The sequence below is a fragment of the Pseudopodoces humilis genome, chromosome 20 (assembly GCF_049639895.1).
Source record: "Pseudopodoces humilis isolate 2021_Gansu_Grassland_sample_001 chromosome 20, ASM4963989v1, whole genome shotgun sequence".
Classification (NCBI taxonomy): domain Eukaryota; kingdom Metazoa; phylum Chordata; class Aves; order Passeriformes; family Paridae; genus Pseudopodoces; species Pseudopodoces humilis.
Genome location: NC_142219.1, coordinates 12,285,403 through 12,302,183, shown reverse-complemented (window position 1 = coordinate 12,302,183; position 16,781 = coordinate 12,285,403). Strand labels below are relative to the sequence as shown.

At 53.9% G+C, this 16,781-nt stretch overlaps 1 protein-coding gene across 4 annotated transcripts; it reads left to right on the top strand.

Moving 5' to 3' along the window:
• The first annotated feature begins 6 nt into the window (after window positions 1-6).
• On the top strand, window positions 7-15,017 carry ZMAT5 (zinc finger matrin-type 5). Of its 4 annotated transcripts, none has more exons than XM_014253740.2 (6): window positions 7-120; window positions 4,924-5,146; window positions 5,514-5,576; window positions 6,011-6,091; window positions 12,212-12,323; window positions 14,786-15,017. In XM_014253740.2, the coding sequence occupies exons 2-6, from the start codon at window positions 5,020-5,022 to the stop codon at window positions 14,913-14,915; spliced, it is 513 nt and encodes a 170-aa protein (XP_014109215.1). In that variant the 5' UTR covers window positions 7-120; window positions 4,924-5,019; the 3' UTR covers window positions 14,916-15,017. The 4 variants fall into 4 exon arrangements, with proteins under 4 accessions (XP_014109215.1, XP_005524581.1, XP_087921354.1 ...); XM_005524524.3 differs by having other exon boundaries at window positions 14-116; XM_088065228.1 differs by having other exon boundaries at window positions 54-116; window positions 4,921-5,146.
• The last annotated feature ends 1,764 nt before the right edge of the window (window positions 15,018-16,781 follow it).

The window sequence follows — 16,781 nt, the reverse complement described above, 5'->3', positions numbered from 1 at the left end:
GGGCATGCTGGGAGTTGTAGGCCGCGCTCTGTGGGCTTTGTGACCTGCGCATGCGCCTTTGCCGTGAGGCATTGAGGGAGTTGTAGGCGGCGGCGGCGGCGCGGGCCTGGCCAGAGGTGGGTGAGTGTGGCAGGGGGTGCCGGGGGTCCCTGTGAGGGGTTCCTGTGAGGGAATTTAAACACTCCAGTCCTCCTGTCCCTTCTGCCTTGTTCTCAGAGGATCCCGCTGGGCAGCCCCGGGGTCTCTGCCCGGCTTTATGCGGTGAAACCAGCTCGGCCGTGGCTGGGGCGGGGGCAGCGGGGAGGGAGGGCTGAGGGGACAGAGACACCCCGGGCCAGCCCTGCCCTGCCCTGCCCAGGTGTGCGGCCAAGGGTGACAGGGACAGGAAAGAGGCTGCGGTCATTGCCCTCAGCTCACCCCCGGAAGGCGGGTGGGAGGGGGTTTGGGATGTTTTCTGCAGTTTGGGATTGGAAAAGGTGGTTGTTGTCAGTGTCGGGGGAGTGGGAGAGGGGTGTGGGGCTCAGGAATCATGGAATGGGTTGGAAGGAGCCTTGAAGCTCATCCAGTGCCACCCCTGCCCTGGGCAGGGACACCTCCCACTGTCCCAGGCTGCTCCAAGCCCCATCCAGCCTGGCCTTGGGCACTGCCAGGGATCCAGGGGCAGCCCCAGCTGCTCTGGGCACCCTGTGCCAGAGGACCCTGGCAGCTGCTCCAGAGGCCTCGGGAGGAGTGGGACCTGGCCTCATGTGGCAGAAGAAAAGTGGGAACGTTCCCATTTGCTGCCCTATCTTTGTGTTTCTCTTTTTAATCTCAGTAAGGGCAAGCAGCCTGGGGTGACTCTAGCACGGATGGTAGAGAGGTAGATTTGGATTTAGGAAGGCAGCACAGACAGGGATGGGACAGAGGAATCCTGACACTGAAGCTGTTTCCCCACAGGGCTGTTGTTAAACATGAAATTCCAGAGCAGACCCTCAAGTGACACTGCTCTGTCATTTTGTTTGTCTCACCCACTCAGAAGTAGCACAGGGTCTGGCTGCAGAGTAATTTCTCCTGATTTATTTATGTTTGTTCCCTCATGCAGTGTCTGTGGGGATCTGTGGGATTTTTCTGGGTTAGGACAAGACCTTTGCTTGTTCTGGAAGCCTGGAAGGTGCCTGGCACATTCCTGTAGAGTGTTATCCCTTTGGAACCCTGGAATATCCTGAGTGGGAAGGGACCCAGGATCATCCAGCCCAGCCCTGCCCTGCCCAGACCCTCCAACAACCCCACCCTGGGCATCCCTGGCAGCGCTGTCCAAACGCTCCTGGAGCTCTGGCAGCCTCGGGGCCGTGCCCATTCCCTGGGGAGCCTGGGCAGTGCCAGCACCTCTGGAGGAAGAACCTTTCCCTGATCTGCAGCCTGAGCCTGCCCTGGCCCAGCTCCAGCCCTTCCCTTGGGTTCTGTCCCTGGTTACCACAGAGCAGAGCTCAGAAAAACTCAATTTTTATTTTTCAAATGTAACTGCTCTGGATTGTCTAAGACTAATTGCCCCAACTGCCAATTAATTGGTGTTTGTGTGTGGTCAGATTGGTGTTGATCCCGAGTCAAGATCTGGATTTCCACTAGAAGTGTCCCTACCTGGCAGGGGTTGGAATGAGATGAGTTTTAAGGTCCCTTCCAACGATTCCGTGATTCTATGACAGGACACAGGGAATGGCTCCCACTGCCAGAGGGCAGGGATGGATGGGATATTGGGCAGGAATTGTTCCCTGGCAGGGTGGGCAGGCCCTGGCACAGGGTGCCCAGAGCAGCTGGGGCTGCCCCTGGATCCCTGGAATTGTCCAAGGCCAGGTTGGATGGGGTTTGGAGCAGCCTGGGACAGTGGGAGGTGTCCCTGCCCATGGGAGGGGGTGGACCTGGATGAATTTTAGTGTCCCTTCCAATCCAAATCATTCCATGATTTCCTCTGGGTGTAATGGAAAGCAGGATCTGTGCCTGTCATTGGGAAGGTGCTGGCAGATTCTGCTGCCATTCCAAGTATCCCTGCAGATCTGAGCCCATTTAAATTGGCAGCTGAGTATCATAAGCCTGACACTTGGATTTAATTAATTCACATCTGCCTGGGTAGCCAAAGTGGCTGGAATGGCCCCGAGCCCAGGCTGTGAGAAAGCAGGAAATTGAGGTCAAGGCCCAGGCACCTCCTGGGGCTCGGTGTGGAGAGCAGCAGCTCTCCCCAGACATAAAGGAGTCTGTGCCCCTTCCAGGGTCACCTTCTTCCCTCTGTCCAATGAAACACCCTGGGGAGTCCGAGATAAAACCTGCAGCTGATACAGAGCAGCATGGACTGTTCTGGCAGCAGCTGGAGAAGGGAAAATGTGGGATGGTGCCCAGGGTATCTCGGCTGGAATTGTCCCAAGACCCTTGCTGTCACCTTCAGGGTGCCTCACAGTAGGGTATTGCTCACCCAACAGGAGACACAGCACTGCATTGCTGTTACACTTTCATACAACACAAAGACCTGGGTTATTTGGGTTCTGGGTTTTTTTTTTTATTTGCATTTATTCAGGAAGACTTTTAAGCTAGCACAAAGCCTGGCTGGAAGCATTTATGGCTGCGGTGGGTCCAGGTCTGAGTGCTCTGATTCAGTTGCAAATCAGGGGCTGGAGATGCTGAGACAGTTCTTTATAGAACAGCTACATTTACTTTATTTCATAGTGACTAAGATGGATCTAATTAGGAACCATCTCTATTTTCAGCTGAAAAATGCTCTTTGTTTACTGCTGGAGCCGTTAGGGGAGATGGAAATAGGTTGGTGCTGCTCAGAAGCAGCTTTTTACTCCTCCGGACTCACAGAGTGCTGGGAAGTGCTGGTGTTGCAGACAGTTGGCAGAACCCAGCAAGGTATCCATGCAGTGGAATCCTTGAAAAGATGGGAATAAGTGTTGGGTATAATCACTGAAGGGGGAAGTCTCAGGGAGAATCTGATACTCCTGTAATTGCTTTTTACGATCCTTCCGTCCCTTGCAATGGGAATTGCTTGGAGAATTTGGGAGCAGGCAGCTGTGGGATGTGGGATCTGGCTGTCTGGAATCTGTAGGAGCTTTCTGCCCTGGTTGTTGAGGGAGGAGGGGGAAGGAGCTTCTGCAATTATTGCTGTCGGGGTGATGAAAGAGAAAGTTTGAAATACGATTTCAAAGGCTGGCTGCTGCTGGGCTTCCGCAGGCAGAATTCCCTGGGAGATCTCTGGAAACTTGTGTGGGACCACTGCAGAATCTCATTTGTTTTCCCTGTTTGCAGCATTCTCTTCTGCAGACACTGAGTGCAGGAGCCAGCAGCTGAGACAGGGAGCTTTTTGTGTCACCAGGAACTTTGGGAAGACTATGGAATAACATGTGGAACAGGGATTTTTTCAGTATTTAAAAGCAGACCCCGCCAGTGGGCCAGACTCGTTCTCTCTGAATTCCAGCAGCCCCACCACAGTGCTGCAAACCTGGCTGCAGAACTCAGGGATGCAAAGGATGAGGGAATTTATGGCTCCATGCTCATTAAACATTGCTTGGGGTTGGGTTCTTGGGCTGGAGGAGGACGATTTCAGACCTCAAGCCCTACAGAGGTGAGTCAGGCTCAGCCCAGGACATGGGGGATTTGGGGTCCCAGCACACACAGCTGGGGCATGGCCAGCCCTCACCCTCCCAGGAAAGAACCTCAACATGAGATTTCCAGTTCACTTGGAATATCTGAACATTTTACCTTCAGTGTGGAGGTTTTCAATCCAATTTAAAAAATCTCAGGAGGTCTTCCCATCAAATGCAGCTTTGCTTTAACTTGTGGTGTGAGACCTTGGAGATTTCCAGGGGTTTGATTTGGAAGCAGCAGTTCCTGGGAGCAGGGAGGGAAGGGAATGTGGTGGTGGTGCTCCTGCTGGAATGGATGTCAGGCAGGAGGCTTGGCAGCCCTGCCTGAGCTGGGCACACCGGGCTCTGAGGGACTGCCTGGTGCTCTGCTCTTCGTGCTGAGCCAGAGGAATCAGCTGGGGGGCTGTGATTGATTCTGGGCTCGTTTTATTTATAAAATCTTTATTTCTTGTGCTGGTCTCTGTGCCACTTTTTAAATGCATTCAGCTGTCAAAGTGTCAAAACCTGGAGAATTGCTTTTGGAGTTTATCTCCCAATCCATCCATCTTTGCCATTCATCAGGTACCTTTATATCCCTCAGGAGAGAGCTTACAGCTCCTTCAGGGTGTTTGTTGCACCTCCGGCAGGAACACCCGGTGGGGAGAGGTGCTGAAGGATAAAACACAAGCAGATCTCACCTGCACTGACAGTGGCTCCAGGTCCAGCGCAGGTGGGAGCTCCCAAATTCTGTTCTGATCTTAGTGCTGTACTCAGAGCAGACACACCTTGGTGCTGTAGGCTGGGGAGAATGGAGAGAACAATCCGTGATGTACAGGTGGCTCAGGGGATTGTAGAAAATGTGTCCTGTAATGTTTGTAATGCAGCTTCCCACCTGCAGGACGGGTGAGATCAGCTTCTGTTTTATCCTTGAGGATAAAATGAGCTTTGCTGAGTTTCTTCCTTATCTTGCAGAGATGGACACGAGGGAGTTTCCTTCTTCTTTTGTATCAGCTGGTGGAGGTTGTGGTCAAAGGTCCCCAGGACCTCCAGCTCCTCCTGCTTGCACCTTGGATGGTTTGTGCTGCACCTTCCCTGGAGCCTGTGGCTCTCTGTTTTCTGTGTTCTGAACTCAGGGAAGGGAAATCCTTCTAGCAGAGCTGTTGCTCCTTTGAGTGACAGAGATAAATGCAGATCAGGCCTTTCCTCCCATGTACAGGCAGCAGATCCTGCCCCAGCAGTCTGTGATGGACAAGGATATAAACTGTTGGGTCTCACCTCTTCCTCTGTCTGCCAACCCTAAGTGATTTGAGTTCTCCTCCTTTGGAAGCAGGCGCTGTAAATCCTGGATCCTCCATTCCCATGGCTGGGCGCCGAGGAGCTGCCTGACGATTCCAGGACATGCTGACTCTGTTTTGCCAGGGAAGAGATGGGGAAAAGGTACTTCTGTGACTACTGTGACAGGTCCTTCCAGGACAACCTGCACAACAGGAAGAAGCACCTCAATGGAGTGCAGCATCTCCGGGCTAAGAGAGTCTGGTACGACTTATTCCGAGGTGGGTGCTCCCAGATGTCTGCCACTCCCTTCCTGGGACTGGGGAGGTGATGGATGAGGGGGGGAGTGGGAAGAGAAAATAAATCAGCACTGATGGTTTACACAGTGTGTGCCTGTGAATTGAGCACGTGATGCTGCTGAATCAGGCAGTCTCAGAGGTGAAACCCTCATGTGTGGCTCTGACCTGTCTCAGCACACAGTTCCAGCTGTGTTAGTGCCAGCCTGAGGAGAGTGGGTTAAACTGGCTGTGAAACCATAGCTTGGGTGTCCCTCTGCTTCCTTCTGGCCCCTGACCACTTTGGGACTGGACACGATGGGATTTTGCTGTGGCCAGGATCTTTACCTGGGTTCATCCCTTGTCTCCCCAGATGCTGCTGCTATCCTGCAAGAAGAGCAAAGCAAGAAACCTTGTCGGAAGTTTCTGCAAACAGGTGAGGAGTTCTGAGGTGGACAGAAGTGCCTGGGCTCCAGCAGCTCCTTCCAGAGCCAGCCCAAAGCTGGAGGGAGGGGTTTGGGCCTGTGGCTGGCATCCAGGTGTGATGGAGCCTGGGTTTGCTTGCACAAGGACCTCCTGTGGGTGGTTCTCATGGAACTCTGGCTTTTCCCAGAATTATTAAAGTTGGAAAAAACCTTTAAGATCACAAAGTCCAAATGTCAATACAGCACCACCATGTTCATCATTAAACCATGTCCCCAGGTGCCGTATCCACACACATTTTTGAGCACTTCCAGGGGTGGTGACTGCACCACTTCTCTGGGCAGCTCATTCCAATGCTTTACAACCCTTTCTGTGAAGAAATATTTCCTAATATCTAATCTAGAGAATTTTGAAACTGAATTTTCAAATCTCACTATTTCGTTCCAGGACAGTGTGATTTTGGGTCCAACTGCAGATTTTCTCACATGACAGAGCAGGACCTGGAGAAGCTGAGTGCCCAGGTTCAGGGTGAGTCCTCCAACAAGGCAATGTCTGAGGATTTCCTTGGAGGGAGAATTGCTGCAGGGGGGTGTGAGGGGTTGTGTAGGCTGTGATCCCCTGCTGCCTGCATGGAGCCAGCCAAGCATGGATCCCTGCCTCCTGCTTCCCAGTGCTGTGTGAGCCTGGAAGTGCTGTAGTTTGTCATATGCTCCCTGCTCTTGAGCTGCTGGCACAGACACAAACCTGGAGCTGAGCAATGCTGTTACCACTTGGCAGCAAGAGTTTGGAGTGGCCTTCTTGAGCCCTCAGGGTTTTCTTCAGTCAGGGAATAAAAACTGTCAGCAGCAGAGGGCACTGGTACATCACGTCCCCTTAAGTTTATGGATTTGATTTCCCCCCACCTTGCTGCTATTACCAGGGAACTGCTGCTTCCACCCGTGGGAAGAGCTGGTGGGAAGAGCTGTCCTGCTGTCGGGCTGTGAAAAGGGTCCTGGATCCAGAAACAGCCTCTGCTTGGGTGGCTTTGGATGGAAGTGAAATGTGGGCAGAGGGTGGATGGTAGCTGCTCCCTGCTGGGAGTCTTCAGAGCACTTTTGAACTTTCTCATTCTGGAACTACCATTCTTGGAACTACTTTTCTTTTAGGGAAAAGAGGTGGTAGCTCTGTTTTCTTCATAGGAGTCATTACTTTAGTGGTTAAAGCAAGTCACAGAATCACAGACTGGGCTGGGTGGGAAGGGATCAGCTCACTCACTGTGAGCAGGGACACCTTCCACTAGACCAGGTTACTCCAAGCCCCATCCAGGCTGGCCTTGGACACTTCCAGGGAATGGGAGTGATGTGAGAACTTGTGGAATGGTTGAAATCTCCACTGGAGATCATCTAATCCTTGCCATGCTGAAAGCAGGGTGAACTCAAGCAGGGTGCTCAGAGTCATGTTGTGTTTTGAATATCTCAAGGCTGGAGTCTCTGTGGGTGACCTAATCTCTGTTTGACTAGGTTCATAATAAAAATGTGTAATTTTTTTAATATTTAAATAGAAAATCCTGATGGGAATTCCCATATTTTGGGTTGTGCCTGTTGTCTCTGTACTGGGGAGCCCAGCACTTGGTACAGCACCCAAATGTGGCCTCACAGTGTGGAGCAGAGAAGAAGGATTCCTTTCCCAACCTGGTGTCCCAGTGTAGCCCAGCTTGGATCAGCTCCCGTGCCCACATCCTCGCTGGAGCCAGCTGCTGTTTTGCCAAGAGTCTGGCAAAGCCAGGCTGAAGTGTTGGAAGTGTGGGATGTGAGACGGGGGATGTGCGTGGGGTAGAGCCTCTCGTGGCCCTGGGAGGGATCCCATTTGGGGAGGGAGAGCTCAGGAGAGGCAGGGGGAGGCAGCATGGAGCTATTCCAGGCCGTGCTGAATCAGTGAGAGCCCCCGAGGTGACTCTGAATCCATCTCTGAGCGCCACTGGCAGTCGATAAAGCCGTGGTGGGGCTGGAGCGCTTTGGCCCCTCCCAGAGTCATCTTCCAGCCAGAGCCTCTCCTGACCCCTCTCTGCTGGGCTCCCAAGGGACAGACACAGGAACATCCAGCATTTCCAGGCACTGGCTGCTCCTGCAGGAGAAGTGGGATCTCTCTGGAGCGGAGCAGGGAAGGCTGGCAGCTCCTCTGCGCTCGGGCAGCTTTCCTTGCCAATTACACTTGTTATTGAGTATTGACTTGTGGCAAATGGGTCGGTGTAAGTGCAGGATTGGCTGGTGAGAGCCAATTCCAGGGAGATTACTGGGAAACCTTGCATTTGTGTTCTGGAGTCAAACGTTTCATTTACCAATTAGCCCTAAGGAGCGATGGCCAGGGTACAGGGGGTGCTTGGTTGGAGAGTTCACTCCTGCTCACCTCTCTCGTGGTGTGGCTTCGTGCATCATCACACAAACTCCAGCTCTGATGAGAGTTTGGAGGGATTTGGTGCAGGGAAAGGCTCAGCAGGATTTGCTGTAGGAGAGGGACAGCCTGTAACAGACAGGATGGAAGGATCAGACACTGTCTGGTGAGTCATGGAGACATTCCAGCACTCCTTCAGCTGCCAAGCACCCGTGTCTCAGGTGCTGGGGCTGAGGGTAGAGTTGAGGGCAAGCTTGTGTGTGACAGGGTGTGTAATTCACACAGGATCTTCCATCAGTAATGTCCCACATGCATTCCCACTCAGTCTCAGGATCGCTGAGCCATGAGCCATCCCAAGCCACAGCCATCAGGATTGGAGCAATCTGTACCAGACTGCCTCTTACTGAACCAGCTGGGAGATTTTGGCAGGTTTGGAGCCGGGGGTCGTCAGGGATTTGAGATGAGCCAAAAGGCTGGAAGCTCCAGAGCCTTTCCAAGCCTGGGGTGACCGTGCTGGGGATGGCCAGGCTGCTGAGGGATGCTCTCCTGGTGGGCCCACAGTGCTGCTTAACCCTCCTTTCCTCAGCTCTGGTGCAGGCAAAGCCTTGTCTGACTTTTTTTTAACCCAGCTAAACTGTAATGGCACTTTTTTTATCATGTAAATATTGAACCTGTCCCTGAGTCCCTGTGAGTGTTTGATGTTGGTAGCTCTATGTCCGTGAACTCACTTTGATAACGAAGCATTTTTATCACAGCCAAAGGAAACGTGACATTATCCTTAACATTTGGCCTTTTTAATGCTGGGAGTTCACCCTGTAGTTTGTGTAAGTTTTGTGGGTTAAGTAGGAAAATTTCTGGATGATTCCATGTTCTAGAACAGCTTGGAGCCTGGCCTACTTTGGCGTCAGCATCTCTGCACCCTGTAGAATATCCTCATCAAGAAGCAACAGTTTACACCTTCAGCAGGGAGGGAGCTCATATTCCCAGCTGTTCTCCCATCAAAGCATTAGCCTTCTGCATCTGCTGCATCATTCATCAGCCAGACACTTCCAGGCTGTCATTTTAAGTACAGTTGTGTCAGGAAAAGTCACTGTCAAATTGCCATCTCCTTGCTCAGAGTTATTGGCTCCCCGCTAATCCGTGTCCCTGGTGCAGGCAGGATCGACCTGGCTGGGCTCTGGTGACTCCAGCCAGCCAGGGCTGCGAGAGGAGGGCACAGCTGGTGAGTGTTTGCAGGATGTCCATGATGTTGAAAGGATGTGAGGGACCCTGCTGGGGTGGCTGGAGTCCACTGGTTTAACTGGGCAGGGAGCGGGAGGAGTGCTCACACTGGGCTGCAGGGCGGTCGCTTGTTTGGCTGCTCCGATTGCAGGGGCCCCTCAGACTCATCTCAGCCACGCTCTGGTGCTGCTCTTGTGCTCTGCAGGAGATGGGGTTCCACATCGTGCCAGGGAGGCAGCTGAGGGATTGCATCTCCTTGCTGGGTGGGATCTGAAGGATTTCCTGTGCATCTCCTTGCTGGGTGAACCGCCCATACTGCGGGTTCAATCTCTCACACAGCAATGCCTTTTTCAAGAAGAAAACCCATGAGGAGAGAAGATAAATGTGGACCCACTCTGGCATCATTAGAGATACTTCATGACTACAGATGCTCTTTTAATTGGCTGTAATTAGACTTGGGAGTAAACACCACAGTGAGGAGGAGGAGGAGAGAAGCACCTTCACACCTGTCAGGCTGCACGGCCACGTGTGGGGAGCAATGGCCTTTCAGAGCTGTTTCTTGGAATAGCTGTTGGCATTCAGGGAGTATTTCCAGTCTCAGGGTCTGTTTGGTGGTCCCTGGATGGGATGTGTGTGCTCCATTGGGACATGGACATCATCAAGGTGAGCAGAGCTGGAGAGTTGCCTGTCCCTGCTGCTGTATTTCTGAGCCTGAGGTTTGGAGTGCTCTGGAGCAGCAGCTCCTGGAGCTGTGAGAACAGCTGGATATCTTTCTCATGTGGGTACCTGGGGGATATTGGGACATTGCAAATCCAGAGTGGTTCCATGGCATCCAGTGAACTTTTCTGGCTGGGGTCATGAGTTGTGGCTGCTCCATCCCTGGTGTGGTACCGTGGGGCTCCCTGCTCTGAACAGAGAAGCTTGGGCTGTTTGTGGTCTGTTCTCTGTTGGGGCTGGGAGTTGGATGAAGAGGAAATTGCAGTGGTACAGAGAGGTGGGAGAGATTCTCTCCATTTTCTTCCCTGCCTCATCAGAGCTTCTCACAGATGCTGCTTGTCTGTCCCCTTGCCAAGGTGGGATGTGCTCAGGAGGTGGAAAAACATGGAACATAGGGAAAAAAGGTGCTCAAGGTGTCAGGTGAGTCTAACCCTGAGTGTGAGCAGTGCCCAGCTCCCCAGGCTGAGCTTCTTGCCTCCCCATCCCGTTACCTGGCCAGCTGGTTGGGTTGACCCCAGGTAGCTCTGCTGGGGCTTTGATCCCTGGGAACAGCTGTGGGAGACTGGAACATTCCTGTCCCCAAGCTCCTGGGTGCGTTCAGAGCAGCAGCCGGACATCAGGACCACAGCGGGCTTTCTGTGGTGGCACTGGGCACATCGTCACCCCGCCCAGCAGCAGCAGCTGAAAAGGCTGGATGACAAATTATCCATCTGGCTGCTCATTGTGTAGCACATCCCTGCCATCCTGATTTAGTATTCAACAGGCAGATGAATAATTGGTTGCCACCAGTAGGATGAAGTGATCCTTCACTCTGCCCAAGCGCTATTAATTTCACACCCTGTCTGCAAAGGTATAATATTTTCCTTAAAACGTGCGACATGTGGTGGGTGGGTGTGGAGCAGGCTCCTGAGGGGCACGGCTGCAGGTGCCTTGGTCCCTAAATGGGATCAGGGATCCCCCAGAAGGATGGATGAGCAGGGCTGAGGGAATGACACGCAGCTGCCTCTGCTTCCTTTTTATTGCCACCAGTGTTTGGTTTTCTGAGTCCCCTGTTCTGTTAGGTGGAAAGTTTCCACTAGGCTGGAGATGGGATCACAGGGAGCGTGTCCTCATCCCTGCTGTGCTGGCAGGAGTGTGGCTGTGTCAGGACTCCTGCTAGACCTGTTCAGCACCAGCTCCCTCCCTGCAGCTGGGGGGGACTGGGGAGTTTTGCTAACTGGGCAGCTGTGGGTTTGTGTGGTTCTGTGCCCTTCTCCCCAGGGTGTGCCTGTGGGCTTCTGCCCCAAACAGCCCTTCCAGAGTGATTGGAGGGTTGAAATCTTGATTCAGTAAACAGTAGAGATTTCCTACTGGTTTCCTTCCTCGGTCCTAACCACCATGAGAAACAGAACAAGGAGTAATGGGTTCAGACTGAAAGAGGGGACATTTAGATTAGGTACAGATTGGACTCAAAGATCTCTCTTAAACCTGATTGATTCTGTAATTCTGTGATTTATGGAAGAAATCCTTCCCTCTGACAGGATGAGGCCCTGGAACAGGGTGCCCAAAGAAGCTATGGCTGCCTCTGGACCCCTGGAAATGTCCAAGGCTGGGTTGGATAGAGCTTGGAGCAGCCTGGGACAGTGGAAGGGGTCTCTGCCCATGGCAGCATGTGGGACTGGATGGGCTTTGAGGTGACTTCCAACCAAACCATTCCATGGTTCTAAGTTCAAGAACTGGTTCTCTCTGCCCTGGTTCTGCCCCTGGGCTGGTGACAGCTCTGCCTGGGCTGTGCAGGGACTGGGGACACATCAGGCAGGGAGCTCCTTAACCTGCCCTGACAGCAGCTCTGGGATCTGTCTGCCGGCTGGAACACGCACCCGGAGCTGTTCAGACTCTCCTGGGCTGCCAAGGCTGCATCGATCCGGACACTGTCCCTGTCATTCCCACCTAACAGGGCAGGGGTGGCACAGTCACTGCTGCCAGCTGGAGGGACATGGCTCTGGAAATGGCTCAGTGCCAGCCGAGGCTGTGCCAGGCGAGGATGAGGGTGATCTGCCCCAGGGGGAGATGTCAGACTCCCCTCAGTGCCCAAACTGCCACCGTGCTGGTTTAGCTCTTGTCCCCTGCTCTGCCTGGCTGCAGCTGTCACCAGGGATGACTCCAAGCTTCAGATGGCAGGAGGGCAGAGGAGGAGGAGGGGCTGCCACAGGCATGGTGCACACTCTCCACCTTGTAAAACTGTGCAGGGTAATGAGCAGCAGGTTTAATGGAGTGAAAGGACAAGGGTCTGGTGACCCTTTCTCTCATGGCCCTCCCTCTGATCCATCCCTCTCTGATCTCAGTTTTTCTGTCAAGCAGGGGAGAAGAGGCTGAAGGAGCTGCAGAGGGAGGGAGCAGATATCCCACCTGGCACCATCGAGGACTGGCTGGACAAGAGAGCCCAGAGGCTGAGCACAGCTCAAAGTAACAGGTACTGGGGATCATCCAGGTGTGCATGCACAGGGGGATCCCACAGGAGGGCTGGCATAGGGGAGGGTGCAGAGCATCAGAGGTCTCAACACCCCCAGCCAGCGCTCCTGAGGGCCACGTGTGGATCCAGCCCTGCCTGCCCCATCAGGGATGTGTGCACAGGTGTTCCCATGTGCCAGGGGACACACTTTGGGAACAAGCACAGGGGTGCCCCTTGCTCTCTGCAGAGTGCAGACACACCTGGAAGGACAGAGCTGGTGCTGTGTTGGATCATTAATGCCCAGGGTTCAGTGTCAGGAGCCTGCTTCATCTGTTGACAGCTCCCCCATCCCCTCCTGCCAGGGAGGGTGGAATTGGCTCCTCCTCACAGTATCCGTTCGGATTCGGGCGCCGGCTGTTTCCTCACTCACCTGACTGTGCCGCAGGCTTAATGGGATGACATTTGGGCAGGTGCCAAATCTCTCTTCTGTTCTTTCTCTGTTTGTTCCTGTCCTCTCCGTGTTTGGACTGGGCAGGATCTTCCTTCTGGTGCTTGTCTGAGCTCGTTGCTCTGCGATTGTTCTGTCCCTCAGCTCGGCTGCCCTTGGCCTTGCAGAGGTGCCCACATTCCTGTCCCCTACACTTCACTTGCCCCATTTTGTTTGTCCTGCTTGTGAATCCCTGGAACTTGGGGTAGATCAGTTCTTACAGAAGATAGCCATCACTATTCCCAGTGGAGTTTCCAGACCTTCAGAACTACTTGGTCATACCCAGGGGAATGTTCAGACCTTCAGGATTTGTTCCCTGCTGCCTCCATAGATGCACAGAACAAATTTCCAGGATTATTGCTCTTTTTCCAGCCTCCCTGTAGGCTCAGAAACCATCTGCTACAGGAATTAAACACCAACATTAGAACTTCACTTCCTCTCTCCAGCCTTGCCAACGCCTCTCCCGATCATCTCTGTGCTCCCCTCGTGCCCTCCAGGCCCTCATTTCATGGGATTGATTTTTCCAAAGGAAATACAGAGTGTGGTTTTCCATCAGAAAAGGGTCCAAGGCCTCAAAGCTTCTGAGATGCCACAAGTTCCATGAGTGTGGAAGTGGGTAGAGGAGAGGGATCCCATTAACACCTTCAGAGAGGAAATATTCTTCACCTTGCTGGCCACTGGAGAATCCCTGTGGGACTGCCATTGAGAATGCTCCAGCTGTAGGTAAACCTTTGATAGAGCACTTGTAGCTCATGAGACCCCAGGGAGTTGAGTACCCAGGCAGCATCCTGCCTATTGATCAGTTCTGCTGCTCAGGAAACAGCTCATTAGGTGATGGCTCCACCTTGCAGCATTCCCTCTGCTCCATATCCACTGTGTGCCTGAGCCACAGTGCTGGGGGAATGACACCAGATATCCCTGCCCAGAGGGGCTGGTGTGTGTCCTTATGGTCCTGCCTCATCCTGGGCTCTGGAGAATGAATCCCAGCTGAGAGGATAAACCTTGAACCGAGTGACTTTGCTCTGTGTTGGTTGCCTGGAAAACGCTCCTGGAAAACTACTCCTGTAGTTGGCTCTCGGCCATGGCCCCGCAGGGAGAGGAGGGTGCTGCTTCTCCCCGGGGTTATGTAAAGGAGTTTGATTAGATTTCTTCTGGCATAACAATTAAAAAGATTCATCAGGATCAGAGGTAGAGGCCTGAGAAGCTGCAAGGCTGCTTGCTGTCAGGGCTTGTGTGAGAGAACAAATGAGCTTCCTGCACTTGGGAATTAATGGAAAAGGTACATTTCCCATAAATTTAAATGTGCCCCGGTCAAGCTGGAGGCAAGGGAGAGATGGTTCTTGCTCCTGCCCTTCTTCATCCCAGTATGGTGTTTGCAGCAGCCTCGACCAGTAAAGCTGAGGAGAGGGGCAGGGACAGTGATTCCCAGGCCATGGGGCGGGGGAGAAGCCTCTTCCCTCTGCTGAAGGGTCCTCTGGTGCACACACCCCGCTGCTTTGGCAGCTCCTCCATTTCCGAGGGGTTCTTGTCCTTTGGGAAGCGCACAGCTGGCTTGGGATTTGGGCTGCTCGGAAAGAAGCATCTGCTGGTTTTGTTTGTTCTTCTTCCAACTCAGCTGTGTGAGGAGTGGGGATGGAGGGGCTGGGACCAGCCCTGCTCCCAGCACCTGGCAGCTGTGCCTGCTGAGCCCCTCTCGGGGGTCTGTGCTGCTCCCCCCACCCCAGACCCCCTCACCTCAGTGTTCCCACCTGAGTTTTCACTGGCACACACTGTGTTAGGCTGCCTGGATATGCTGGGAATGGTCACACAACTGTTCCAGTGCTGGATTTGGGATGGAGGGGTGAATGAATCCATTTGGTGATAACCAAAACCCTCCTCTGCTGGCCCCTTGTCTTTGGGGGCTACTGGAGGGGCCACAGGGAAGCCCAACCCCCTGGTCTAGGTGTCAGACTGACACACTGCTTCTCACCTCATCCCTTTCCATCTCCCCTCACAGTGCTCTTCCTGAGAAACCAGCACCATTCCAGTACCCTCCGGGCTGGCCACCAGTGCAGGAGCTGCCCCCGTCCCTGCAGGCACCCCCGCCTGGGGGGTGGCCAGTGCCCCCCAACCTGCAGTGGGGCTGAGGCAGTGGCACCCCCCAGAGCCTGGCTGCCTCTGCTCCAGGAAAAGGACAGGATTATTTATACACACTTTGATTTCAATAAACCCTCCTCCCGCCCGTTGCAGCCTCTGTATGTCGTGTTCCTGCTCGCCCGGCAGCCTCCCGTGGGCTGAGCTGCTCCCCTGGCTCTCTCCCTGTCTCTGGAGCAGGGATCTGTGCTCAGCAGAGCTCCAGCCCTGCACAGGGGCTGTCTGTTGTCACCTGGAGCCGACATTCCCCATTTCCTGGGTAGGATCCATCCCCTCAGGTCACTGCTGTCTGCTCTGCCTGCTCTCAGTCCAGCTCCATGCTGTGATCCTGGCTGGAGAAGGACCCAGGCTTTTAGAACTGATATTTAATTTCATCAGGTGTTTGTGCCATGTTTGTTCCTGATAAATTCGGGGTGTGACCCCGCCTGGGTCCAGGTGCTGGAGCTCCCAATGGAGAGCCTGGGGAGCTTCCCTCAGCCCTGCTCCTGCTGTGCTGGAGGTGAAGGGCAAGAGGGAAAATATCCCAGGGTTTCTCCCCAGTGAGAGTTTGAGTCATCTCTCCTTGCTGGTAAAGTGGGGGGTGAGGGAGGTCCTTGGCTGTCTCAGGAAGGGAGCGGGGCTGCAGCTCCAGGGGCAAGGGGGGATCATGTCCAGCAGCATCCCAGGAGGCAGCTCTGGCAGCGGGTTTGTCCAGGAGGGCTGTGCCCGCTGCCAGAGCATTCCAGGTTTGGCTGGGCAGGGAGGTGGTGGGTCCAGATTCGTGAAGAGCACAGGCAGGAGCCAGCTGCCTGTGGCCAAATCCTGCCTGGATTGCTCCAGCAGGGCAGGGCTTCCACCTCGGGATGTGATGGCAGATTGTCACAGGAGCATCAGCACCATCCTGGGACGTGGCTCTGACGGGAGCAGGGACTGGATGTGACAGCAGCCTGGAAACAGCCTTGACTGGAGCCTGGATGAGCTCTAGGTTCAACTAGAGAGTGTTTTTATCCTTCCAGGCAGGAGCCCTGGGCTTGCTGGAGAGCAGGACCACAGGGCTCAGACTCAGAGGATGCAGGATCAGCCCTGTGTCCTACCCTCACTTCCACATGCAGGACACGTGGATTAATAAGAGCACCCAGGCGGCTCCTCTTTGGGAATGGATGGGACTCCCTGGAAAAAGGGAACCCTGCCCCCAAGGAAATGGGAAGTGGGGCCCCCCCAGGGGCTGTGGGATGCTCCAGAGTGGGAGCTGGGCCTGCTCTCTCCAAGCTTGGCACGGGGAAGAGTCCTGGGGAATGTTGAGGGACTCCACTGACTTGGGGGGACAGTGGCTGCTCTGCTGGTGGCAGGCAGGACACGGTCCCAGACACCTTCCAAGGCCAGTGCCACCAACAGATCAAGGAACTCCCACTCCAGTCTCTTCCATGGATTTTTTTACCCAGTCAACATCAAAATCCTACCCTGTTCCTTATGTTGATTGGAGGTGTGCTCTGGTTCTGGTGGGTTTTCCAGCTGACCCAGGAGGGGTTGTTTTACCCAGCACTCCCAAACTTCAGGGCTCCCCAGATCCAGCTTAAATTATATAGAGTTCTCTGGGCAAGCTCTGGAACCCAACTGTAAATGAAAATTCTGGTGTAAAACACAACAGCTGCAGCCTTTCCGTGCTCTTCCTTGCTCCCAAGGAGTTGAGCTGCTCTCCAAGCAGAAATTCCTGGTGAAGGCTGAAAGGCGAGAGCAGAATCGTTCCCTACTGAGCTCCAGCCTGTCTAGGGGGAGGTGAGCGGGATTGACAGGGGCATTTGTTAAAATTGGGGTTTTCCCACAAAAACTGCAGGATGTGTGGCCAACGGGCCGAGCCCAGCATCACCCGCAGGATGTCA

Coding starts and splice junctions, on each gene's coding strand:
- ZMAT5 (XM_014253740.2), top strand. CDS start 5,020: ATGGGGAAAAGGTACTTCTGTGACTACTGTGACAGGTCCTTCCAGGAC. Junction 5,147..5,513: donor CTGGTACGACTTATTCCGAG/GTGGGTGCTCCC, acceptor TTGTCTCCCCAG/ATGCTGCTGCTATCCTGCAA. Junction 12,324..14,785: donor AGCACAGCTCAAAGTAACAG/GTACTGGGGATC, acceptor CTCCCCTCACAG/TGCTCTTCCTGAGAAACCAG.